This window comes from Amblyomma mixtum, chromosome 1 (assembly GCF_055824585.1).
Source record: "Amblyomma mixtum isolate Tamu chromosome 1, ASM5582458v1, whole genome shotgun sequence".
NCBI classification, from domain to species: domain Eukaryota; kingdom Metazoa; phylum Arthropoda; class Arachnida; order Ixodida; family Ixodidae; genus Amblyomma; species Amblyomma mixtum.
The window spans coordinates 240,803,399-240,827,597 of record NC_143012.1 but is presented as its reverse complement, the minus strand read 5'-3'; the positions used below and the strand labels follow the sequence as shown (position 1 = coordinate 240,827,597).

General features: G+C 46.0%; 1 protein-coding gene across 3 annotated transcripts in view; it reads right to left on the bottom strand.

Moving 5' to 3' along the window:
- Positions 1 to 23,371, bottom strand: part of LOC149371323 (splicing factor 3B subunit 2-like) — a 38,243-nt gene extending 14,872 nt beyond the window's left edge. The window contains exons 1-11 of one of the 3 annotated variants that reach the window (XM_089565281.1): positions 23,223 to 23,371; positions 22,093 to 22,145; positions 21,871 to 21,921; positions 21,690 to 21,755; positions 20,886 to 21,011; positions 18,898 to 18,954; positions 16,195 to 16,404; positions 12,606 to 13,121; positions 6,544 to 6,715; positions 3,039 to 3,142; positions 111 to 244 (exon numbers count right to left, since the gene is read on the bottom strand). In XM_089565281.1, coding sequence (XP_089421407.1) covers positions 111 to 244; positions 3,039 to 3,142; positions 6,544 to 6,715; positions 12,606 to 13,121; positions 16,195 to 16,404; positions 18,898 to 18,954; positions 20,886 to 21,011; positions 21,690 to 21,755; positions 21,871 to 21,894 — 1,409 coding nt within the window. In that variant the 5' untranslated portion in view covers positions 21,895 to 21,921; positions 22,093 to 22,145; positions 23,223 to 23,371. Of the gene's footprint in view, positions 1 to 110; positions 245 to 3,038; positions 3,143 to 6,543; positions 6,716 to 12,605; positions 13,122 to 16,194; positions 16,405 to 18,897; positions 18,955 to 20,885; positions 21,012 to 21,689; positions 21,756 to 21,870; positions 21,922 to 22,092; positions 22,146 to 22,491; positions 22,602 to 23,222 lie in introns of those variants that run through there. The other 2 variants (XM_089565275.1, XM_089565283.1) reach the window with 2 other exon arrangements.
- Positions 23,372 to 24,199: the final 828 nt, after the last annotated feature.

The window sequence follows — 24,199 nt, the reverse complement described above, 5'->3', positions numbered from 1 at the left end:
CTGACATCATAACCATTTCGACCAATCGAAAAGCGCGACACCTCTGCTGAGAACCTGTCGACAACAATGAGGCATTAAAGGCTTTCGCCTTAACATGCTAGCAGACTCACTCGACGTCCACGTCTGCTGTGTCGCCCTCCTTTTCGTCGGCGCCTTTCTTGGCAGCGTCTCCCTCTTGCTTCTGCTGCTCCTGCTTCCGCTGGGCGCGCTTCTTCTTCTTCTTTTTCTTCTTTTTGTTCTTGGACTGCGAACAACCAATATGGCACGGTCGACACAGTGCAAGACAATTCCATCATGCATGCAAAGGAGGCCTCTCTCTGGCAGGGCAGCCAGCAGCTATGGACTCCTGCATGCAAGTTGCACCTTCAGCTGCCCACGTATGGCAGTAATCTACTTTTTCAAAACGGAGTTTTCAAAAAGCATGAGAATTTCACTCTAAATGGTTTCAAGGAGGAGAGGGGTCTCTGGGGTCTAAAAGTCGCGTTTTCGAGCATTTTTTTTTTAATGCTTCGCTGCTTTGCAATCATGGTACTGCAGAAAAGCCACCACAGCGAGTGACTCCCACAGTATTCCAGCTCGGATTGTGTGCCCAGGTTCGGCCCACTCATATGCTTGCAACCCAAGCTTATTTTGCTTACTTTAACAAAGTTTTTGTTGAACAGACTACTAGTTCTCACCAGTGTTGCTGCCGTCGCAGCCGCTGCGGACCAACAGCACATATGATGACATCGCATGGAACAGCCGTGCATGCCGAATTCCGCACACAGTTTTCAGAGACGCTCACTTTACACATCTGTTTGGAAAGCTTCATCTCCAGCCAAAAACCTTCACGACTTCGGCCCAAGAAAACCTCGGCGCTTGGAGTCGCACACAAAATTTTAAGCACGCCGCAGTCGCAACTACCGCACTTATCTGCCACGTCGAAATTCTAGCCCACCGCACACTTGCCATGTTCGAGAGCAAACTCCCAGCCGTGCAGCCATTAAGTGCTTGCCCATTGTGCTAAAATTGCAACATTGGGCAGCTGCACACCAAAGCCACAGCTACGATGAACTAACACGGTACCACAGCTTCCGTGCCCTTGACAGCCACAAAAAGATGGGGCTGGTGAAACTGATGCCTTTGTCATGTCTAAACTTTTGTCAGGTCTAAACTTGAGTACTCTTCTGAAATTTGGGACCCGCACACCAAGAAACATATTTATTAACTAGAGCTCATCCAAAGGAAGGCAGTACGTTTCATTTTAATAAATATAGAAGGTCTGACTCCCCAACACAGCTCATGAAAGACAATAGCATTCCGTTGCTTTGTACACGCAGAAAACTTAACCGTATTTCTTTCCTTCATAAAATTATCTCAGGCAAGCTTAGCATTTCTCCCCCTTCATTCATCAAGCATTCCACTGCTCGAAGGACCCGCCATACTACGGAGCACTCCTTACAGCCTCTTTTCGCTAAAACAAACTCATTTAAGCACAGTTTCTTCCCTCAAACAATAGCAGATTGGAACGCACTCCCTGAATCGATTTTTAACTCTCCTGACGTAGAACAGGTGCTAAAAACATTTTTGCTTCGGTAAAAAGGAAGTGACTCTCCTGTATTCAATTTTAAGCATGTATTTCTCTTTGTCGTTGCTCTGTTCATCTTTTAAGTTCCATTTTTTCTGTGTGTCACATGAAATGTTTTCACGTGGTGTTGTAATTTGTGTTTTCTTATGCCCCTCCTGCTTGGGCCAACGATGGCCTGCAGTATTTTGAAATAATAATAATAATAAATATATCACAGATAACGGGAGCAGCGGAGGTAGAGTGTACTAGCGGGGGAAAACGTTTACGGTGATTATGATGGCCCACGGGCCTCTGGTGCCATCTGTGGGTGGCACCTGGAAGCTCCTGTGCACGTGCGTAGCCTCCGCGATCGAACACCCTGTCACTCGCAGCTGGAGTCGATCGCAGAGGCCAAGAAGCGTGCACTTCGAAGGCTATTTTCGCATGGGCTGTGGAAAGTGTGGGTGCTGCCCTTACACGTGTGTGTTTATATGGTATGTTCAGTTTTAAAGCGTGACAATGCAAGTCGAAAAATTTTTGGAAATTTTACCCCTCGTTATATTTGCACCCTGAACTTTGAGCCAGATTTTCTGAAAAAAAAAAAAAGCACATCTATTATGCGAGTAAATATGGTATAAGGACCGAATTTGTCGAAATTTTGAATACAGAAGCAGGGAAATCGTGTTCCCCGGGAACAGATTTACCGGAAGAAAAATACTGTAATGCTATAGGAAATCTTTCTCCTTGCAATTTGAACATATTAACCAGGAAATCAAGTGAATCGGGAGCAAATCAACAATGTTTCACTGTGCCTTGACAGACAGGGTTGGTGAGCCCAGTCCCACTCCAAAAGAGGAAATCCCTGCTAAAATTTATTAAGGAAGAATAAAATTGATTGACAGAACGATTGACTGACGGAATGATTTATTGATTGGTTGGGCACAAAGCTCCTACCATTAATTTGGTTTCTTTGACACCTGCGCTTGTTTTTGTGAGGATGCTGTCTCTGCTAAGCAGTGTCAAGTGATTATTAGACATGCAGAAGGTTCTGTAATTGGCCCTTTCTAAGTGGTTTTTCTGAAGCACTGCTCACCCAAGGTACTGCATTTTATTACTACTATCTATGTGTATTTTGCATGAAGCATTTTTCTTTCTTTGCGGCCAGTTCTATGACTGAAAAATCTGCCAAATTCAAGATTTGCAAATGAGGCCGGGACCATTGCAAAACACTCTTTTCTGCTGTCTTTATACAGCTGTCCCTCCCTTAAAGAAAATAAAAAATAAATAAGCTATCAAGTGAAAGTAAAATGTCTTTGTTCCTAGCTAAAAAGAAAAAAAATTGGTTGGCTCATTGATCTTGCTAGGCTAAAGAACAATGTTGCCATAAACTGGGCGTCCTCTTTGAAAGTGGGACTTTGGAAGCACTGACTGCACTGACCGTCACCACTATGCAGGCAACCTCAGAGGGACACTCCCTGGCAAAGAGACACACCTCGGACGGTGTCTTTGTTCCTTCTGGTTCTTCGTCGTCCTCATCATCCCCTTCATCCATGGCCACAAGGCGAGGCTTGCTGGGTTTCTGTGGTTTTTTGGGTGCTAGATAAAAGAACAAAAAGAGTTCAAGCATTAACAGCCAGCAGCAGAGAAGTGCAGCGTAAGGTGCTGGCCTTTAACCCTGCGCTAGGAGTACTCAAAAATTTTAGCCTCGGGAGAAGCTTAACAGCTTTCAAAATGCGCTGAGGAACACTGCATCTTCACCTCTATCCTTTCCTGATGCATGCAGATGCATGGCTCCTAAAAAATTAATTGTGATTGGCTGCAGAGTGAAACAGCTTCCAAAATAGTGGATACGGGAAATGGGTGCCGAGTCTTGCATAGATTTAGGCCCCTGGGGAACCAGAGAAGCACTCCAAGGAACCCAAAGGTTCTGCTGAACCCACTTTGAGAACCTCTGCCCTGTACCAAGGATAGTTCAGTTTAGTTTATGGGGGCTTAACGTCGCAAAGCGACTCAGGCTATGAGGGACGCCGTAGTGAAGGGCTCCGGAAATTTCGACCACCTGGGGTTCTTTAACATGCACTGACATCACACAGTACACGGGCCTCTAGAATTTCACCTCTATTGAAATTCGACCGCCGCAGCCGGGATCAAACCTGCGTCTTTCGGGTCAGCAGCCGAGCGCCATAACCACTGAGCCACTGCAGCGAAGAGTAAGGGCCAACTAAATAAAGCTCCTCTGTTGCACCATTGTCTGCACAGTCCCAATTTTCAACCATATACATCTCACTTCTATTGCTACCTCCATCATCCCTAAATCCTGTCACCATATACAGTTAAACATGGATATAGCGAAACTGACAGAACTCCACAATTTTTCATTATATCCAGGCTTTCGTTGCATGCAGTTTTCACACGAAGACTCATTAACTTTTGCAGAGATGAGACAAAAATGAGAACTAAATGCTGGTATATTCACTTGAAAAAAAATTTACAGTGAACAATTGCAACTCAAAGTCGTAAAAGTGGTGAAACATTTAAGACAAATAGACTTTGAGATAAGCGAAAAACCGAAATTTTAAGTGCGCTGACTGAGCATAGTAAAAATCTTGCAACACACACACACACACACACACACCGCTATAAAAACTGAGCAATAACAAAAGAAGCCCCCTGCAGTGGCACGACAATGCAAGAAACAGGGCTGAGAAATAGCAATGCCCAAGGGGTGCACAATCGCAATGATAACACGACAGTGGCAGCAGCCAACACCATCGCCTCCATGGTCCGCATGACGCTGCTATCCGTGGGCGGGGAGTGAGAGGCACCCACCTCTTCCTGCGTGTCTCCTCTCTCAGCACACCCAGCCATTATTGCCCTCGGAAACGGGCGAGGTATTCACTCAGAGTCCCTGCCCCCCTCCCGGCGCACGTAAGCTGTCGGCACTAAATGTCAGCACAGGTGTACGCACTGCTTGCCCCGTAACTCCTTCGCCACATGCTGCAGTTTCACAGTGCTTCTTAACACGAACGGTCATATGACTTGACGTCACACTAGAAAAGCGAAAGCTCCAGCATCATCATCAGCCTGACTACGCCTACTGCAGGCCTCTCCCATGTCTCTCCAATTAACCCTGTCCTTCGCCAGTTGCGGCAACCGTATCCCCGCAAACTTCTTAAAGGGAAAGTGAGGAGAGCTCTATTAATATTTTTTTTATAGCAAAATCCGATAGTTCGGCATTTCATGGCTTTGTTGCCACTTGGCCGGCAGCGAAAGATGCATTTATCTCTAAGAAATTTGGATTCGAAGTTGAAAAAGTTTTTCCCGCCGCTCTGATTCAAACTTGAGATTCTCTTATGACAACACAGGACTAAGTGACGTGAAACATGACGTGCACATGACGTAATGCAGACTCCGTGATTTCTAGCCGCCAGCAGTGCGGCCTAGCAGCAGCCGAAAAGAAAGCTACTGCCGGCCGCACGTTGAAGGCGTCTATCGGCTATTGCGGCCGTCGCTACAGTCGCTTCGCTTACGTTTGCACCGGCGTTTTGCCAGCGTTACGATGGATCCTGTTCTCGAAGTTGTCAACAAAGTTCTAGCAAATAGACACCTTTAGCATTCCGTGTACCTTGTTACCGTTAGCGGAATACCTGGAGCCCGCCTGCCACCGGTGATCAGGCGCTGATTGGTCCCAATGCTGCAGGCACGTGCGTAGCTGCCGGGTATGTGGCGCCATCTGGCGACGTCAAGGAGATTTGCGCATGCATTGGCTGCGCCTCAGTGATTCGTGGCTTCTCGTGTTCTAGTGTTGCTAGAACCATTGGTTCTAGCAACACTGTTTTGTCCTATGACGTCATCACGCTTATACTTGCGAGTTTGGCCTGTGGCGGCGATACCTGTATTTTGGTTCTCGCTCTTTTCTACGTTACAAGAGCTTTGTTGTCAGTATGACTGGCATTTTTGTAATCAGGAGCTGGTATTCTGTCGATACAAGCCAACTTCAATTTCTCCTCAGTGTCCCTTTAATCTCATCCCCCCCCCCCCCCCCAACTTTCTGCCGCCCTCTGCTACGCTTGCCTTCTCTTGGAATTCACTCCATTACCCTTAAGGACCAGCGGTTATCTTGCCTTCGCATTTCATGCCCTGCCCAAGCCCATTTCTTCCAGTTGATTTCGACTAGGATGTCATTAACCCGCGTTTGTTCCCTCACCCACTCCGCCCGCTTCCGATCTCTCTTAACGTTACACCTATCATTTTCCTTTCCATAGCTCGCTGCGTTGTTCTTAACTTAAGCTGAACCCTCTTTGTTAGCCTCCACGTTTCTGCCCCATAGGTGAGTACCGGTAAGATACACCTGTTGTATACTTTTCTCTTGAGGGATATTGGTAAACTGCCATTCATGATCTGAGATAACCTGCCAAATGCGCTCCACCCATTCTTATTCTTCCAGTTATTTCCCTCTCATGATCCGGATCAGCTGACACCACCTGCCCTAAATAGACATATTCTCTTACTACTTCCAGCACCCTGCCATCAATTGTGAACTGCTGTTCTCTTGCTAGACTGTTGAATATTACTTTCGTTTTCTGCATGTAAATTCTTAGCCCCACCGTTCTGCTCTGCCTGTCTAACTTTGCAGTTCTTGTCCTGAGTGGCTTAGCAAGGCAATGTCATCAGCGAATCGTAGATTACTTAGGTATTCTCCATTAACTCTTATCCCCAAGTGTTCCCATTTCAGGCCCCGGAATACTTCCTGTAAACAGGCGGTGAGTAGCATAGGCGAGATCGTGTCTCCCTGCCGGACACCTTTCCTTATTGGAATTTTATTGCTGACTTTATGGAGAACTATGGTAAAGCTCCAGACTACTGCGTTTACCAAGGAGCAGCGCCAGTGGGAAGTGCCACAGTATATGGGGAGTGGCCACAGAGTGCATTACTTTTGAGCTCTAAGTTCTCGCAATATTGCACCTACCAAGGGTGAGCAAGAAGCAAGTGTGTACCTGTCTTCTCGGCGGGAGGCTCTGGTGGTGCCAGAGCCAGCTCCTGCGCCCGCTCCGAGGTGTTGGCGAAGATCTCCTCAATCACCTGTGGGATCTCCACACTGGGTGCCTCCGTGCCTGGGGCACTGGTGTCCATCTTGTCCCCTGGGCCCATGCCGGGTGGCGGTGGAGGCTAAGTAAAAGTAAAAAAAAAAAAAGAGTGAACTACTTGCATGCACGTTCATCCAAAAAAATCAGGGGGGCACTTTGTTGACCTAAAGTGCGGTGAGGCAAAAGCCTTTAGCGTGGTGTTGCTGCTTGTGTCACTGATGTGTGGTTAAGATGTCAATTAAGTACACAACTGTTTGTGAATCTTAAATGCTGGAGACACTAGAGGGCGTTTGGGAGGCATCCGTCTGATTTGATGCCTTTCAGCAAACACTCCAGCGTCCTAGACAAGGAGACCCACATATGCATTGGTAGGAAGTAGTGTAGCCATTAGCACGCTCGGCTGCGGAACGGAAGGATGGTGGTTCGAATCCCATCGTGCACAAAGATTTTTTTTCTGGTCTGACTAGAAAAAGTGTGACACCTCTGCTGACAGCCTTCTGTCAACAACGATGAGGCATTAAAAGCTTTCACCTTAATGTTTAAGAGAGATAAAAGTGGCTAGATAGTTGACAATGGCTGAATGAAGAATGGTGCATGCCTGCTGAACATAATGAAACATGGCAGTGCCTGAAAGCATGAATACCAAGCAGTTACAAAAACCACCTTACAAAACAAGAAAAGCAAAGTGCCAAAAGATCTGAAATTTTTTTTCTTAGAATATTCAATACCATGTACAGATCCGTGAGGGAACACTCAGTTAGCACTCAAGAACCACTTTTATTTTTTTTTATTGCGTAAGCAATATTATGACAGGTTTCAGCCCTTCGCGTCGGGGCGGCCGCGAGGCACGTTTGACCTTGAAGGTCGGCGCGAGGCGCGGCGCACTACGGCTGTAGCCGCACCGCTGCCGAGTGGAGGCGCTGCCCTCGCCGCGCTCTCGCCAGCTGCGGAGTGTGGAGAGGAGGCTGGAGAACAGGGGGGGGGGGGTTGTAAAATGCGTTCGCTCGCTTGCCGGCTCCGTGGTTATGCCGCCTGATAAACAGAAAGGGAGGCTACGTCGGCTTGACGAAGCCAGGAAACGACAACGGAGACAGATGAAGAACGCGAACAGCGCCTTGCTAAGCGGCGCGCTCAAGACGCTGCTAGACGGGCGCACTGCACCTCTATCGAAACCAAATCGTCTACGACCGGTGATGATCCCGAATGGAACGCTATGGATGCTTACGCAACCTACCAGGTTTAACCAAAGCTAAACCCCAGCCATTGTTTTGCTTCAGAACTGAGGTTGAAAACATATTAACACGATCATGAATCCAGGGAGATCACCTAGAAATAAAAAATATGCTTCTCTCTCGGGTTTGGAGAGTAGTAATCACTGGCTGCAGGCTGCTAATCTGTTCCATTTCATAATGTCTGTACCTGCACATGTCTCGAGAGGAAAGAGACAAAACTACTATCTTGTGAAAAAAAAAACTTGACGATAGTTAGGCCTTCACATGCGAGTCCTCCAGCATGCAAGACCTAGTGTGAAGAGCCAATATATTTAAAAGTTATGTGCACTTTTCCAGATCAGCTTCTGTTGCATACGAGGCTTGAGTATCTGCAACACTCGTAACCATGGTACGTTGCACTATTAAAAATTCATGGGAAGAACCAATGCTTTGAACAATCTTTCCTTCTTTAACTGCTTCTATTGGTGTCCCTTCAAATACCCCACTCAAAGAGCTTAATATGCAGGTGTTCCTTCAGTTAATATTCACTAAGATTCTTTATATTAACTAAGATTCTTTATATCAGGAGGTAGAGGCTGCGGCTTATGCTTAAATACAAGCACACCCACTGTCAAAGGTTTATGGAATACAATGCTGTCAAAGAAATTCACCCAGCGTCTAACAGCCGATCTGACATTTCTAAATAACAAAAGAAAAGCGATTTGAAATGCTGCGTGTAATCCGCGAGTCCTTCAGTCAGGTCTCCACAGACAACCTGCCGCCTACTTATACCCGAACTGTGCAAGCTTCCCAGATGATTTTGAAAACTCAGCTGGCCAAGCAGCCGCAGCAAATGGAATGGCAAAGGAATGGAACTATAAATTCAACCAGAAAGGACAACTTCGTCAAAGGCACAGATGGACACAAAAGTGAAAATACAGCATGCACATTCTACAAGACAGAAATCCAGACTATTTAAACCACCCCTATAGAGCAAGTGACACCAGAAGGGCAATAGTGAGGCAGCAGTTACAGAAACAGAAGCAGTGAAGAATTTGTAGTCTGATCTATGCGAGCACATACCAAAGAACTAAAACAAGGTACAGGTCAGTGATAAACGCATCCAAAGCCAGAACAAAAGAGCCACATAAAGCATGCGAGCTACACAAAGGCCACTTTAACTTGCCAAGCAGGCCTGTCAAGAATAAAAGCCACAGAACAAATGCATTGCTTGGCCATTATGCTTGCCATTAAAGTCGCCTCCCCACTTCTATTATTTCAGCCACTGAGCCAAAAGTACAAGTTGACGAGCCTGAACATGGTGTAAGGTTCCCAATTAGCATACCATACTGTTCATCATAGGTTTAGGTTTAGGTTTATGAGGTTTAACGTCCCAAAGCGACTAAGGCTATGAGAGACGCCGTAGTGGAGGGCTCCGGAAATTTCGACCACCTGGGGTTCTTTTAACGTGCACTGACATCGCACAGTACATGGGCCTCGAATTTCTTCTCCAAAGAAATTCAGCCGCCGCGGCCGGGATCGAACCCGCGTCTTTCGGGCCAGCAGCCGAGCACCATAGCCACTGAGCCACCACGACGGCATACTGTTCATCATAGACCTGTAACTGATTAAGCGAGCTCTTTACACGGAACCTCAAGGGGCCAGGAAAATATGTTTCATTTATCTGGAATTTTGTTTAAGAGAGACTGGAAACTTTATCGTGATAGAGTAAGCAATGGATATAAATGTTTAATACAAAGTGCTGAAAATGAAAACAAAAAAGTAAAAAACTGTAAATTGATTGAGTACTCTTTACAACCATAAAATACAGTGAAAATGGCTGCTTATGCAGTTGGGGAAAAAACATTCAAATAGCTTTTTTGCTTTAGCTCCTGCAACCATTTTTTTCTCAATGGTGTCACCCATATTTCAGAGGTTGAGCAGAAATAGTTCTAAACTCGCTTTTGCTGAAAGCAGCTCGCCAGCATTTGCACAGCAGATTCTGCCCGTACTAGAAAGGAAAATCCAAGGAAAAACTGGAAATGAAAACCAGATAACAACAAAGCATACTGTGATGGCAGTGAATTTTCAAAACTAACGTATTTACCTCTTTCTAACATGCATCTTGATTTACTCGAAACAGCACACACCTCACAGTCCGATACAAAACCGAAAGCATGCTACAACCAGCCCCATCACCATAAGCATCAAAGATGGTGGTTAGGTAAATTGTGGGGTTTAACATCCCAAAACGACACATGGGCTGTAGGGGAGGGCTCTGAATTAATTTAGAACATCTGGGGTTCTTTAATGTGCACTGCCATTGCACATCACATGGGCATTATTGTATTTTGCTTCCACTGAAATACGGCTGCCGTGGACAAGAAGACTAGGCTTTCCTGCTGGCATAGTTGATACACTAGTGATGTTATACCCAACTATGTATATTGTCGTGCACAATACCCATGCCACACGGACAAATTTAATGCCATTATGCGCTTACTGCCTTAAGTTTAAATGTCATTCGCTCTGTGCACACACTCAAATTTAATGATATTAGCTTTACTGAAATTTGCGACCTACTCAGATCACCGTAACTGATTCGCCTGAGCAGTGAGAACCCTCGTCCCCATTCCACATGCCGAGAAGCATGCAACTTTTTTTTTTTTAGTAACACCTTCCAATAAAGCAGTAAATGGTTTACTAACAACTTTCAGTATATGAGGCACCTCTACTGCATTTTTGATGCGAATGGTGCCATGTTTACCAGCACTTCTGACAGACACTCTCGACTTCTGTGCGTGCATGAGAATTTATGGTCACTTTTTCGACTCGTCAAGAAAGAACAGCGTCATTTCCCGAAAAATAATTTTTACATTACATATGAATATTCCCAAGATACTGCGCTCATTATGACTGTTTATATTCAGGTAAAATTTGTGACTGCCTTGCAGGCGTTATAATCATCGTTACTTTCGTATACTGACATTAAATCTGGACGTGCAGCATCAACTCTGAAAATAATGGCATTAACAAACTTAAGGTGTTAAGCATTTACTGCCCCTTCTTGTGTGTGTGTGTGTGTGTGTGCGTGTGTGTGTGTGCGTGCACGCGTGCGTGTGCGTGTGTGTGTGGGGGGGGGCACAGGTATACATTCAGCCAATATTTACGAAAATGACCACCCAAAATTTCGTGGCCAAGCCGTGGTTACTACGCGTCCCTCACCGGGGCCTGCTCCTGAGACACGATGCATACAGCTCCATGTGTAAAGAAAAAGAAAAAGAAATGAATATATATGCAAATTGGTTAACGAAAATTGGAACTGAGCGTCATTGGCACACTTGGTATGGCACTCATTTTCCCAGAGGAGCTGTAGGTAGCACAACAGAAAACTTCTGGTTTGTGACTTAACGTTCGGTAACCTCCGCAGCGCGAGTTGCGCTGGAAACCAAAACTACAGCACTGCCAGCAGTTCAGTTTGCCGCTTACCAGACTACTCAGCTGGGCCGCAAGCGAGTGTGAAAAGAGTGAAAGGTGCACTGTGTTATCACCTTTGATCTCCATCTGTTTCTGACAGCTCGCCCTGCAATTGCATTGTTATGTGTATGCTACTCTGTGGTATGTGCACTGCGATGACAGTGAAGAACCGCCTAGTGACCAGTTACACTAGACGTGCTGAACATGAAAATTGAGTGTGAATTGGAGTCAGAGGCGCATAAGAATCTGGCAATTTCAGTAACTGCAGTTTCGGCTCTGTGACTAGTTCCAACTACCCGACTGTGCAGAATTTTGGTTTTGATTAACGAGACTTTTTATACTGCCTTAAAGAGACCGACCACTGACCAAAACGTGTCACGAGATTATGATCAAAATGAAAAGACCATGCCTTGTACTGTAAGAATTGAGCACTGCAATATCAAAGAAACGAGGATTTATAATTTAAATTTGGCACTGAAAATCGCATGAAACAAACTGATGTGCCATCATGCAATGATATCCTGCCAACATCAGAGTATCCAACCACGTGACATACGATTTGTCTCAAGTGCGCAGTGTCCGAGTGTTTATCACGTTTTATTATACTAGTTTACACTTTCTCCAGTGCACCTTTCGATTAAAAGAAACGCTCCCTTTGCTTCGCCGATGATGTGCTTTAAGCTTTTGTCGCAAGATGATGTCACAGTTTTTTCAGTTTCTTGGACAGACCGGCAACCATGATACACTAAAACTTTCATCAGCGAGGCATACATCCCCGTGCCGTAACAGCTTCGAGTGAGGAAAGTATAATGGGTGCTAATTTATACTAAAAAATGTCAAATTAATGTCTGGCGGGTGACATTTATATCAGTTTTGGTACACCACTTTTAACAACATGCAATCACCATAGTGCTCACTGATCATGGTTTCCAGCATTGGGATACATAAAAACAGGTATATGTGCTGAATGAATAATTCTTGGTAAAAATGTTCTACACAACTTCTAACAAAATCGTTGCAGAATCGATCATCTTGGACAGCAAGCTTTCCGATGTGCTGAAAAAAATTTCAGTGCTTAAGGAAGGATGTGCATATTAAAAGTTTTTTTTTTTTTTTTTATGGCACGATCCTCATCGTAATTACCATGAAAGTGTGCTTTCTTGTGTACAGTAATGACAGGCAAGTGGTTGCATTTGTACAGGGCAGTGCGATAATAACTTGGAGAGGCTTCAGGAAGTTTGAAAAAACTAGCACGCGCATTATACAAAATCGCCAAACACTCACTGGTGCTCCAGCAGCTCGCTGACTGCCCATGCTGGTTGGGGGACGGCTTGACGGTGGCAAACCCGGCGGTGGACCCCTTGGGGGAGCCCCCCTCGGTGGAGGAGGTATTCCAGAAGGTGGAGGGGGCACTCCAGGAGGGGGAAGCCCAGGAGGGGGAAGGCCAGGTGGGGGAAGGCCAGGTGGGGGAAGACCAGGTGGGGGCAGCCGGGGTGGGGGCACTCCTGGTGGGGGCACTCCGGGCGGGGGTGCTCCCGGTGGCTGGAGATGTGGAGGTGGTGGTGGTGGTGGGGGCACAGCACTGCCGGGTCCAGGCAAAGCCACTGGCTGTGGGGGTGGGGCTGGAACTGGCAGAGGTCCAGGTGGCGCTACCCCAGTCGGTGCAGAGGCAGGAGGGGGAGGAGGAGGAGGGGGAGGTGGTGGAGGTGGAGGAGGCACCACGGTCGGTAGCATGGCGACTGCAGGCGTCAGGATGGTGGTCCCCTGCGCTGCCACGGGTGTCGCACCAACCAGACTGACCTGGTGAGGGACATCGGCAAGAACAAGAAGTGGCAACATCAGCACCTTTCCTTAACCCCGCTGAAAATTGGACGACCCCTGAGGCGGGAGATCAGGTAGGGTTGAAAAGCTGCAAAAGGGCTGCAAAGTGCGGCCTGTTTCTTCGTTACCCTGTGTGTTATGAAACAGTTGACGGTATGTTTGCTCCTTGTGTTAAGAACATGTCCCTCGTTTTGTGCAGAGCACCTATGTCCCAGTGTGTCAAAGGACGTGCCTGCAACTCACTTGAAGCCGACCGCTGGGCTTGTCGACCGCTGGGAACAAATGCAGCGACGGTGCTTGAAGGCAGAAACAAAAGCACCACAGATGGACAGAACGAATGCTTCAACAGTTCATGGTTGGTTGATACCAGGCATTCTTGTTTTGCATTGTGTGTCATTGCTCCCCCCTATGTAATACCCTTGACTGAGGGCCTTTAGGGGTTTATTGAATAAAATAAATAAATTCGTGGAGGGGATAAGGCAGCCGCAGCTGGCACAGGAAAGGGTTAAATTTAGGCCATTGGAAGAGGCCTTTGTAGTGCAAATGATACTGTTAGGCTGCTGACGATGATGATTAGTGGTGTCCCTCTCTCATTCTTTCTTTCCTGTCACTTAGCATTTCTCACTGTGCCCCAACTTGCTGTGTCATGAGTCATTCTGGGAACAGAGGCATCACTGAGGAGTTTCTTTTTCAATTTCTTTTCCAAAGCCGAATTTTTAAGAAGTGGATGCGATGCGCCTAACACTTCAAAAGGAAACGGGTGACCTTTCCTAAATTAAACCAAGAGCGTCACGACTACGATTATCTTAAAAGCAGTAGGTTTGCTTGATTCAATGTAAACAGGCAAGTGATACTGCTGCAGTGTGACGCACCATGTCTAATAGCTTAAGCAATATTTGAAAAGCAAAAGACCAGTTTCAGTTTTTTTGAAACACTCAATGCAATCGCTTAGTAAATGTGTAGCATCCTCCATCTTTATTTAAAAATTTAAAGAAAAAATTGGAGGGGATACTTAAGCTACGCCTTAAGGATATGATGCGATAGCTAATGGGTTAATGCCTATATAAGCAGAACTGGGCACACTCTACTTAACGATCACAGGTCCGTGAGAGTTGTCACACCACTCCTGGCACAGTGGTGCAGCGGTTAAGCGATGCGCCACTGCCCTGCGATGGTAGGTGCTGCCACCTGTGGGACTTGTGCGATCCAGGTTGCTCTTCCCAGCAACCTCTCATGATCAATCATTTTTTTGCCACGTTGGGCAGGTTGTGATGATACCGTAAGGTAACGTGACCTAGCTGGCCCACCTGCCTCCTAGGTTGCTTCTCGGGGGATTTTTAGGGCTTTTTTTTTTTGCTCACAGTCAACCACACCGTCGCCAGATTTTTTGCGACACGAGCTCCCTAACGTTATCGAATTAAAACTGGGAGGATATTGGGTTTTTCTTCACATCGTTCCGCAATCCAAGCTTTCTTTAGTTATTTTTACAGAGAAAAGCAGTCATTCTGTGGTAGGATATGAAATACTTTAATCAAACAAACAAGCCACCAACGCTGGGCTGCACAAAGGAGCTGTACAATATCTCACATGTCCCACCCCTCTCTTTTATTTACAATAATTTTTCTGATACCTTTGTAATAACTGGCATTTACAGCATCTCTGCAACCCACTTAAGACCTTTTAGAACACGCATGTACTTTAAATGCAAAAACACAGTGCTTAATACAAAGATGACAACTTATGTTTCTGAGATTTCCCAATCAAAGAACAGCGTTTGATTTCTTCCACAAATAAAGCCCCGCCTTTTGTAAAAAGAGTTAAAACAAGGGGTCTCATGACGGTTAATTTACCGATAATTAACTGCGGAAGCCTTTCTCATGTAGGTCGAGAATAGCTGTTGGTTTCCACAGGGTGCCCCAGTTTACCCATCCTTTTCAGGAAAGCAGGTTTTGAGCAGAAGTGATGTTTCATCCATTTTTTTATAGAAGTCGTTCGTGGCGGGCAAAAAAAAAGACAATTGCTGGGTCCTGTTCATATTGGATTCACAAAAAGCGTGCCCAAGGCACAGTTGCCTGAGGTGCCCCATGTCTTTCTTTTTCTTCGCAGGGGCTTATTATTTTTATTTCCTTTTCGGTTGCCCCAACCTATTCTTTGTCTTTCTTTTTTTGTGGTGTACCAGTGTTTCACTTTACATGTAAAGCCATGAACTTGAACCATACTGACCAGATGTCAGGGTAGTGCATGAAAAACAAGCTCTTGAGCATCACTCAGCACATCAATGGCTACAAGAATACAAGCATGGAACCAGCCACTGCACCCCAACGTTGATGTTACCAGCAAGTTTTGATTTCATATTATGTGCACAGATCCGAACATTAATTCTGCACTGCACATATACCAAATAAATGCAAACACAGTGTGAAAGCAGCTTGAGCCATCACCAGCCACTCCCACATTCCAGCAACATAAGCATTTGCCTGCTGCCCTACAGCCAATGCAATGAAGGCACCACGAGAAGCATTCTGTCCAGGATTTTGAGTTTTACGACCAAATAAAAAGAAATTATTGAAGAACTCTGCTCATAATTCAACCACCCATCCTCTCAAACAAGAAAAAAAGTTCAACGAGTTTTAGACCGACTGCATTTCAACAACAGCAACTGGCAGTAATTAAACACTATATTATAGAGGCTTCAGCAGAACAGGCCTATCTGTTCTTTGCATGCAGTACAGAGGTTTTATAGGATAGGATTGATATCAGTACCTTGCATGCAGGGTTAAGAGCAAGAGTACATGACCAGCATAATTTATTTTAAGTAATTTCTCCAAATTAACCATGATTTCCGAGGGTAATACACACTGAAACATGCATACCTGCGCAAGCGAAGCCTGTTAGATACTAGACCAGACAGAAGACCTTAATTCAGCCCATCCATAGCGCAGTCCTTCGTTCCTCCCTTCCTCCTGCTGCCCATGCCACACCAATAAAGAAAGGGAGTGACGTGCGGGAAAGATGAGTGGGTGGGTGGGGGGGGGGGGGGGGGGGAACTGACCGGTGCCAGAACCGTGGCCTGTTGGGGAATGGCCGTCGCCACGGGGGTCATGGCTGTGGCGGCTGTAGCCAGTACGACAGGGGCAGCGGGGGCAGCCGCGGCTGCAGCTGTAGCCGTAGCCACAGCCAGCGGGCTACCGGCCGGAGCCACCAGCACCGCCGGTGTGGTCACCACCTGGTGGGCCACTACTTGCTCGGTCACAGGGAACAGCTGCACGACGCAGCGGAGTGGCCGCACCTCAGAAACTCACCAGCCGACCCCAACACACGACGCTTCATGCAAGGACTGTGCTCTTCAAGGAATGTCGACACCAAACTTTTGGTTGCGTGATTTCTTCCCTCGAATCATGCGTAAAATAGTACTAGTATGGTTTATTGGTTGGTTTGGTTTATTGGGGATTAACGTCCCAAAGCAACTCAGGCTATGGGGGACGCTGTAGTGAAGGGCTCCGGAAATTTCAACCTCCTGGGGTTCTTTAATGTGCACTGACATCGCACAGCACACGGGCCTCTAGAATTTCGCCTTCATCGAAATTCGGCCGCCGCGGCCGGGATCGAACCCGCGTCTTTCGGGTCAGCAGCCGAGTACCATAACCACTGAGCCACCGCGGCGGGGCGGTAAGATAGTACTATCATGCTCAGTATGACCTACACCACTCAAGCGTCTGGGCAGGCACTTGCGTAGTGTAGCTCACAGATAGTACACATGCATCACCGCGTGGAATTTGCTTATGCCTGGTAAATGACATTTATTTATTTTTTCTCTCATCTTGTTTCGGTTCTAACAGCCGAACAGTGGCTACAACGTCAAAGTTTAGTTCATGTCACGTGGGCTATAATAAAACTCCAATTTAAGTGCTGCTTTATTGTTTTAATTCTGCTATTAAGCCAGCCTGCCCCAAGAGAAGGAATGACAATGAATCAACAAGTGGCAAAAAGCCACTGCTTTAGTGTGCCTAAGTTAAACTCTGGCATCAGAGCCACTGTTTGGGTGCTGAAATGAAACCGATACAGCACGAGAGACGGAATTTAATTATAAATTATTTACTGAACCCAGGCAAACTCCATGCGGCTATTTATTTTAAGTCACTGCCAAGGAAGAGCACACAACCAAAATTTTGTGTCAGTACTCCTTTAACTGATAATTTCTCGTAAGGCTTTCCATTTTGTGCAAAACAACATCTGGCACAGCACGTCAATACCAAGAAGGACTTGACTTCACATTACGTGAGTAATTACTCATTGGCATACCCTTTAGCTCAACCAACCATACGGTTCCAAAGGGAAGATGCATGTTTTTTCACAAAGTCTGTGTACTTTAGGAAAATACACCAATCAAAGAGAACGTTCATGACAGTCATTCCATTAACACTTTCCCCCAAATGCGATGCCTTCCAGCATTCTCAATTCTGACGCCAAGCCACAAAACAGTCTCAGCATACTTCCTCAAGGAAGCCAAACAAGTTGCTATAGCAAGAACAGCATTATTCTAGGTGGCAAACCTAAGGGGGAGCACTTACAGCCTGTACACAGGCAATTATATGGCTGCTTGAAGAGGAATTTGCTGGAGGCTGTGCCATTCTTTGACAAATGTCATTGCGCTCAGCCACAACACACCGGACCGACGCTGACACAAGAAGCCCCAACTCAAATTTTCTTTTGATATCCTTGATTCCAATTCTCCAGTCAAAAAAAATTAGACACTGAAAGCGATGTGCCCAAAAGTAACCTTCGTGAAGCATGAACTTAGTTTTGGCCTAAACCGCACACACCAAAGGTAATATTTTGGAAAGTGTCTGAGGTCCCTAAACCATGTTCTACGCATTTGAGGAGCATTTTATGCAGCTTTTAGTCAAAAAGGCACCTTCAATGAGGTCTGTTTTAACACCCATGCTCTCAACATGATTAGCAATGTTGTTCCCAGCGCCACTGTAGAAGTCCTAGTGATGGGAGACATTTACTGCTACAGAAGCTCACGTGCTCGATGCAATATGGTCACACTAGCTTAGATACTGATGTCAACTGCTGGACAAGGCAAAGTGACAAACAAAAGACACTATTATTGCGAACAGGTTCACATGAGCACCAACAACATTCTGAAGTCCAATTTAGTCCCCACAACTGAACACTGGGAATGAGTGTATGCCCTGTGCATGTGTCCACACCACTTCGAACTGCACAGTTGCGTGCTGCAGCACTGATGTAGCCGGCAATTTTTCGACCACTTTTGAGGCAATTTAGGAAACAGTCTTTCAATACACAACAAACCTCTAAGGCAACACAGATTTCACCATTGTCACTGGCGCTGGTCTCTAAGCTCCTTCAACTGCTTTCTGAATTAGGCAGAGTGAGAAGTGCCATTCCTCAATCTGACAGCACCCATACAAGACAAGGTTCATAGGAGCGGGGGCAAAATTTCCCCTCATCACTGAGAGATTTAGAACACTGCCGATGCAAAGGAAGCCAAACTACACAGCCAAAAAACAGACACACTGGGCTGAATATTTCTGATAAAAGCTGTCTTATATCCACAAAAATGCAATGGATGAAATAATTTCATCTTAGCAGCTACAAGAACACTGCACCAATGCATAATAGCACGAATGAAGCTCAGGATGCGTATTGTGAGTTCTACAAGCTAGTTGCGGATGTTGGCAAAAAGAACAACACCGAACACCAGTTCCGAAGAGAGCAGTTGTCTCACCTGTTGTTGAAGTCTGTGGTGCCTCTCCTCTTCAAGGATGCGTGTTTGCTCCAAAATCTGAAAGCATCAAGGTAAAGAGATAAAGGCGAATTCTACACAATTCTGAAAGACAGCTGTATGGCATACAATGCATGTCCCAGCAGTTCCTGCACAACAGCCCCACTACCACTGCTTGGGCACCAGACAAGGTGATGACCACACACGTTACAATTTACATAGCAGCACACAGAGCAGTACTGCAACAAGGCTTCAGCAAAAAATTTTTCAGCTGTACTGTTTGTCAACTCTGCAAAACGTAAACAAAAATAGCCGCCCTAACAAAAGTGCTGCTTTAGAGTGCACAAGTAATGGAAAACTGAAGTGTGTTACTATGATGGGCCTGAACAGGTGGTTTCTCATGCAGGCCACTAAGTGGCTAGCAAAGATGTGAAGTTGTGAACTGCCATGAAATAATAATTAGCAGGGGCACTTAAGGAACTTACATGCAAGTAATGCAAAAGCGTTGCAATTCTATTCCAATCCCACTTTATTCCTTTGTTTGTAGTTGGTTAATTGGTTTATTGGGGTTTAACATCCCAAAGCAACTCAGGCTATGAGGGACGCCGTAGTGAAGGGCTCCGGAAATTTCGACCACCTGGGGTTCTTTAACGTGCACTGACATCGCACAGCACATGGGCCTCTGAGCGATGTCAGTGCACGTTAAAGAACCCCAGGTTGTAGTTGGTGCCCTTGTAAATGCTACTGACTATTGCTGGTTAGCATATCATAAATTCCCACCTTCAATTTCAACCAATCATGAGTTTTGTAAAGCTACCACTCTTTGGACAATGCCAGGTTTCTTTGTCGATGAGCCATCTAATGCTTTTGAATTAAAGGGACACTGAGGAGAGCACTATTAATATTTTTTTTATAGTAAAATCCGATAGTTCGGCATGTCATGGCTTTGTTGCCACTTGGCCGGCAGCGAAAGATGCATTTATTTCTAAGAAATTTGGATTCGAAGTTGAAAAAGTTTTTCCCGCCGCTCTGATTCAAACTTGGGATTCGTCTATGACGACAGAGGACTAAGAGACGTGAAACATGACGTGCACATGACGTAACGCAGACTCCGTGATTTCTGGCTGCCAGCAGTGCGGCCTAGCAGCAGCCGAAAAGAAAGCTACCGCCGGCCGCACGTTGAAGGCATCTATCGGCTATTGCGGCCGTCGCTACAGTCGCTTCGATTACGCTTCCACTGGCGTTTTGCCAGCGTTACGATGGATCTCGTTCTCGAAGTCGTCAACGAAGTTCTCGCAAATAGACACCTTTAGCATACCGTGTACCTTGTTACCGCTAGCGGAATACCGGGAGCCCGCCTACCGCCGGAAAACAGGCGCTGATTTGTCCCGATGCTTCAGGAGCGCACGTAGCAGCCGGGCACGTGGCGCCATCTGGCGACGTCAAGGAGATTTGCGCATGCATTTGCTGCGCCTCAGTGATGCATGATTTCTCGGTTCCTGGTGTTGCTAGAACCATTCGTTCTAGCAATACTGTTTTGGCCTATGATCTCATCACGCTTGTACTTGCGAGTTTGGCCTGTGGCGGCGATACCTGTATTTTGGTTCTTGCTCTTTTCTACGTTACAAGAGCTTTGTTGTCAGTATGAGTGGCGTTTTTGTAATCAGGAGCTGGTATTCTGTCGATACAAGCCAACTTCAATTTCTCCTCAGTGTCCCTTTAATAACAAATTTCCAACAGGAAAGGCACAAAACTCAAAAACTTCACGATAAATAAACAAACCAGGGAGCAACTCTACTGCAATGACTGCTAAAGTGATAACAAACAAGCTGTGCTTAATAATCGATCACAGTGCAGTGTACAAGGCAAAAAGAGAAGAAAAGCAAAAGGAAACTGCAGGTCTTGAAGCAAAGGGCAAAATGACGCAAGATAAATGACTTTAAAAATGCCAGGCATGCCTGTATGGCATAGCAGAAAAACCGCATTCCCACCTTCTGCTGCTTCTCAGCTTCAAGCATGATCTGTTGTTGTTGTGCCTTGCCGAGGAGTTCCTTTTCTTCCTCGAGGAGGCGGACTTGCTCTTTACCCAATACTTCTTTCTGGTGCTCCAAGAGCTCCTACACGGCAGCCGTAGAATAGAGTAAAGCATGCCAAATAAATAACATGGGAAACGGAAGCAAATCAAAAGAATGTTTCAAACACTCTGCCTTCAAGGCAATTACAATGCTAAGACGAAATAGCACGATGCATTGTCATCACAGCATTAACAGCACTACTGGTGCTGTTAGTTTTCTCCCGGGAACCGATGAGGCAATGGTATTTGAACTAACATGACTGCTTAACCTACAGACCTTGTTTGTAGTTTCCCACTGCCCGTCACACAGTACGGCTACAGCTATGATTTTTTCCTTTTTTGGTACACACAGCTAGTACAGTGTTACAGCTGCACTACTACGACCATACTCTGGTAGAACCACATACCCGAGAAACACGTATTGCATAAATAAAGAGGACGGCAACTCACCATTAGAGCAGTCTACTTATGAACTGCAGTGGCAAATTGTGAACAAAACTGCTGTACAGACGGAAGCAAAAAGGACTTATGAAGCCACACGAGCATAAACTGCAACCCTGACACTTGCTTTCAAATGACAGTGTGACCACTATGTGACGGAACCCTTTGGAATCAAAATTTTAGTTTAAAGGAGATGAGTCGATAAAGCAATCGAACCTAATAAAGCAAGTTAAAAGGTACCTTTCACAGTGTGTGAAAGTGCAGAGGAGCCAAAACGTACCTTTTCTTCTGGTTTTTCTACAGGTGCATCATCTCTTTCATGAATATCAGGAGCTTCCTGAGCCCCCTGAAAAAGAGAAATGTAATGTCAATCGACGAGTCTCGCAAACTCAAACAACATAAACACTGTTTATTACTAGAACGAACGCAGTCATCGGCACCAAAAGAAGCAACATTGTTACCTGGGAGTCTTCTTCGGTATCCATGCTGTCATCCTGAGCTGGAGTCACCTCCTGAGGATGCGAATTCCACAGCAATTAATGAAAATTAATTGGGATTCCGAGCTACAGAATAGGCCGGGAAGGCTCTAGTTCGAATTTTGCAATAACAGCATGCGATTTCGCGAACATGATGGGGTTATTCAGTTTTTACTGGCATATCACAATGATTAGCCAGTTACTTACATTTTCTTCATCTATGGCAGCCTGAAGTCTCTTCACAAGGTCGGCCTTTAAGCCTGCGAATGAAACGAACAACGAACGACGTCAACACCGGTTCCATTGAAAAACAAATACCGAAACTGGAGCTGTGCGTTCCTAAGCGTAGCCGTAGGCCGTAAAGCGAAATAACTCCACATGAAGGAAACATCATCATTTAATATGCAGGGCTACACTGAGTGTAACAACCTTGTGAGTGAGAAAAGCATCAGATATTAGTTGCAAACGTAGAGCAGCCCAAGCTGTGAAGTTGCAGCGTGCGATCGCCACAAAACCGCGCTTGCAACAAGGCTCCTCAGGCCTATTAAATGACACAGTTTGTCTTCCGCCGCAAGCCTAGGTGTCAAACGTGATCATTAACATTACCTGACGTTGACAGTCCACGTTCTGATAACTTTTCTTTCAAATCAACCACACGTAACTTCGAAAGATCGCCACCACTGCGCAACGCCATCTTTGCGAATTAGCGATTGAGCCAGGCCTGGTAAACACAACAATAAATGGGTTTAGTGGCGCTGCAGGTCAGTTTACTTTTATGTTTTTTCTGCAGCTTCCTTGCAGCGACCGGTGGAGGGAAGTTTTCTTATTTTTATAATAGCACGTTGGGTGACAGCATATGCAAACGTTAGAACGCGAAGGAAGCAGTGATGGGCTCGGTTTGGTGAAGGCCACATGTAGGGACAGGACGGCGCACTTGTGTGCAGGCAGCACCCATGGCAGCACCCTCCAAGACAACACCGCTAATTTCATAAACGTGGCACACTTCATATATTACTGAGGGTGTGTTTTGTTTCTTCGGATCGGCACGTCGAGAAAGAGCTCATACACTAATTAGCAGATCGCTGCGCTACCTCAAGATTTATACTTTGGGCCAAACTTGATAAATCTGATCTCCATGCAGTATTCTTTGAAATGTGCACAGTGTGACTTTTCTTCGCTCGAAATCATCAAATCAGCATGAACAGGTCACACAAGACATTCCCGCAGCATTGTGCGTTGCTCAGTTGGAAGGGACAATGCAACTTATAAATGGCCCGTTGTGTCGCGGGCAAAACAAGCCGTGAGCGGTTATTGAAATGGCCAAATGCAATACTTACGTTCCACTGAAACAGCGGCAGATGCACAATCTAGTCAACCGCGATATCTTGTGAAGGACGCAGTCAAAATAAAGCACCAGACTGGTATGCACAGTTTGATCCCTTTGCCGGCTGCCGTTCCTGCTGCGTACGCGTCGAGAGAAGACACATGTGTGATTTATTGCGGGTGTATTCGTGCGAGCTTCGTTGGCGGCCGGTCAGCTTTATGCAGCTGGAGGCACCACGTGTCAAGTGCACACGCGAGAAGCATTTGAAAAGCGCAGCCCGTGGATGCAGCTGTATGCAGTTTGAACGTGTGTTTGCTGACAGAGGTCTCATCTACCTGCGCAGCCTCGCGCGCGTTTATGAATCAAAGGGCGCGCGTTGGTTGTACGAACAAACAGTCCTGTTCCTTCATATAAAAATGATATGTGTGGAACATTTTAATCATCGATTTAATTTTGACCAATATTACATTGCCAAAGGGCGCTCTTTCCGCTGCCATCAAAATGCGGCAGCAGTGGGCGAGGCCAAACTTGCGACCTCACGGGCCCTGTAGTGATCTCTTTTTTTATAGAGATCACTATCTTTAGTGCGATAGCACTTATAGTGGCCATTCCCCGCATTTAGCCGTTCTGCGTTTGTCTAATTGTCAGTCTGTGTCTGTTTGTCTCAATCCGGTTTTGTGGCAGGCTGCTCCCCTGCCTACCGACACCGAATGGCGGGGGGCAGCTCAATTAATCGTGAGAGGCTGCTCGGGAAGAGCAACCTGCATCGCAACCCAACCCAAGCAACCCAAGTCCCAACGATGGCAGCACCTGCCATAGATGGGCAGCGACGCATCTCGACCGCTGCACCACTGCGCCAGGCGAGGTAGCCCTCAGGGATCTACGGAAGTAGAGATTAGCCGATTCCGCATATATGGACGTTAAATCTCTATTTCTATCCGAACAACTGCCATCTGTGAAGACTGGATCTGAACACCGGAACCGAAGTGA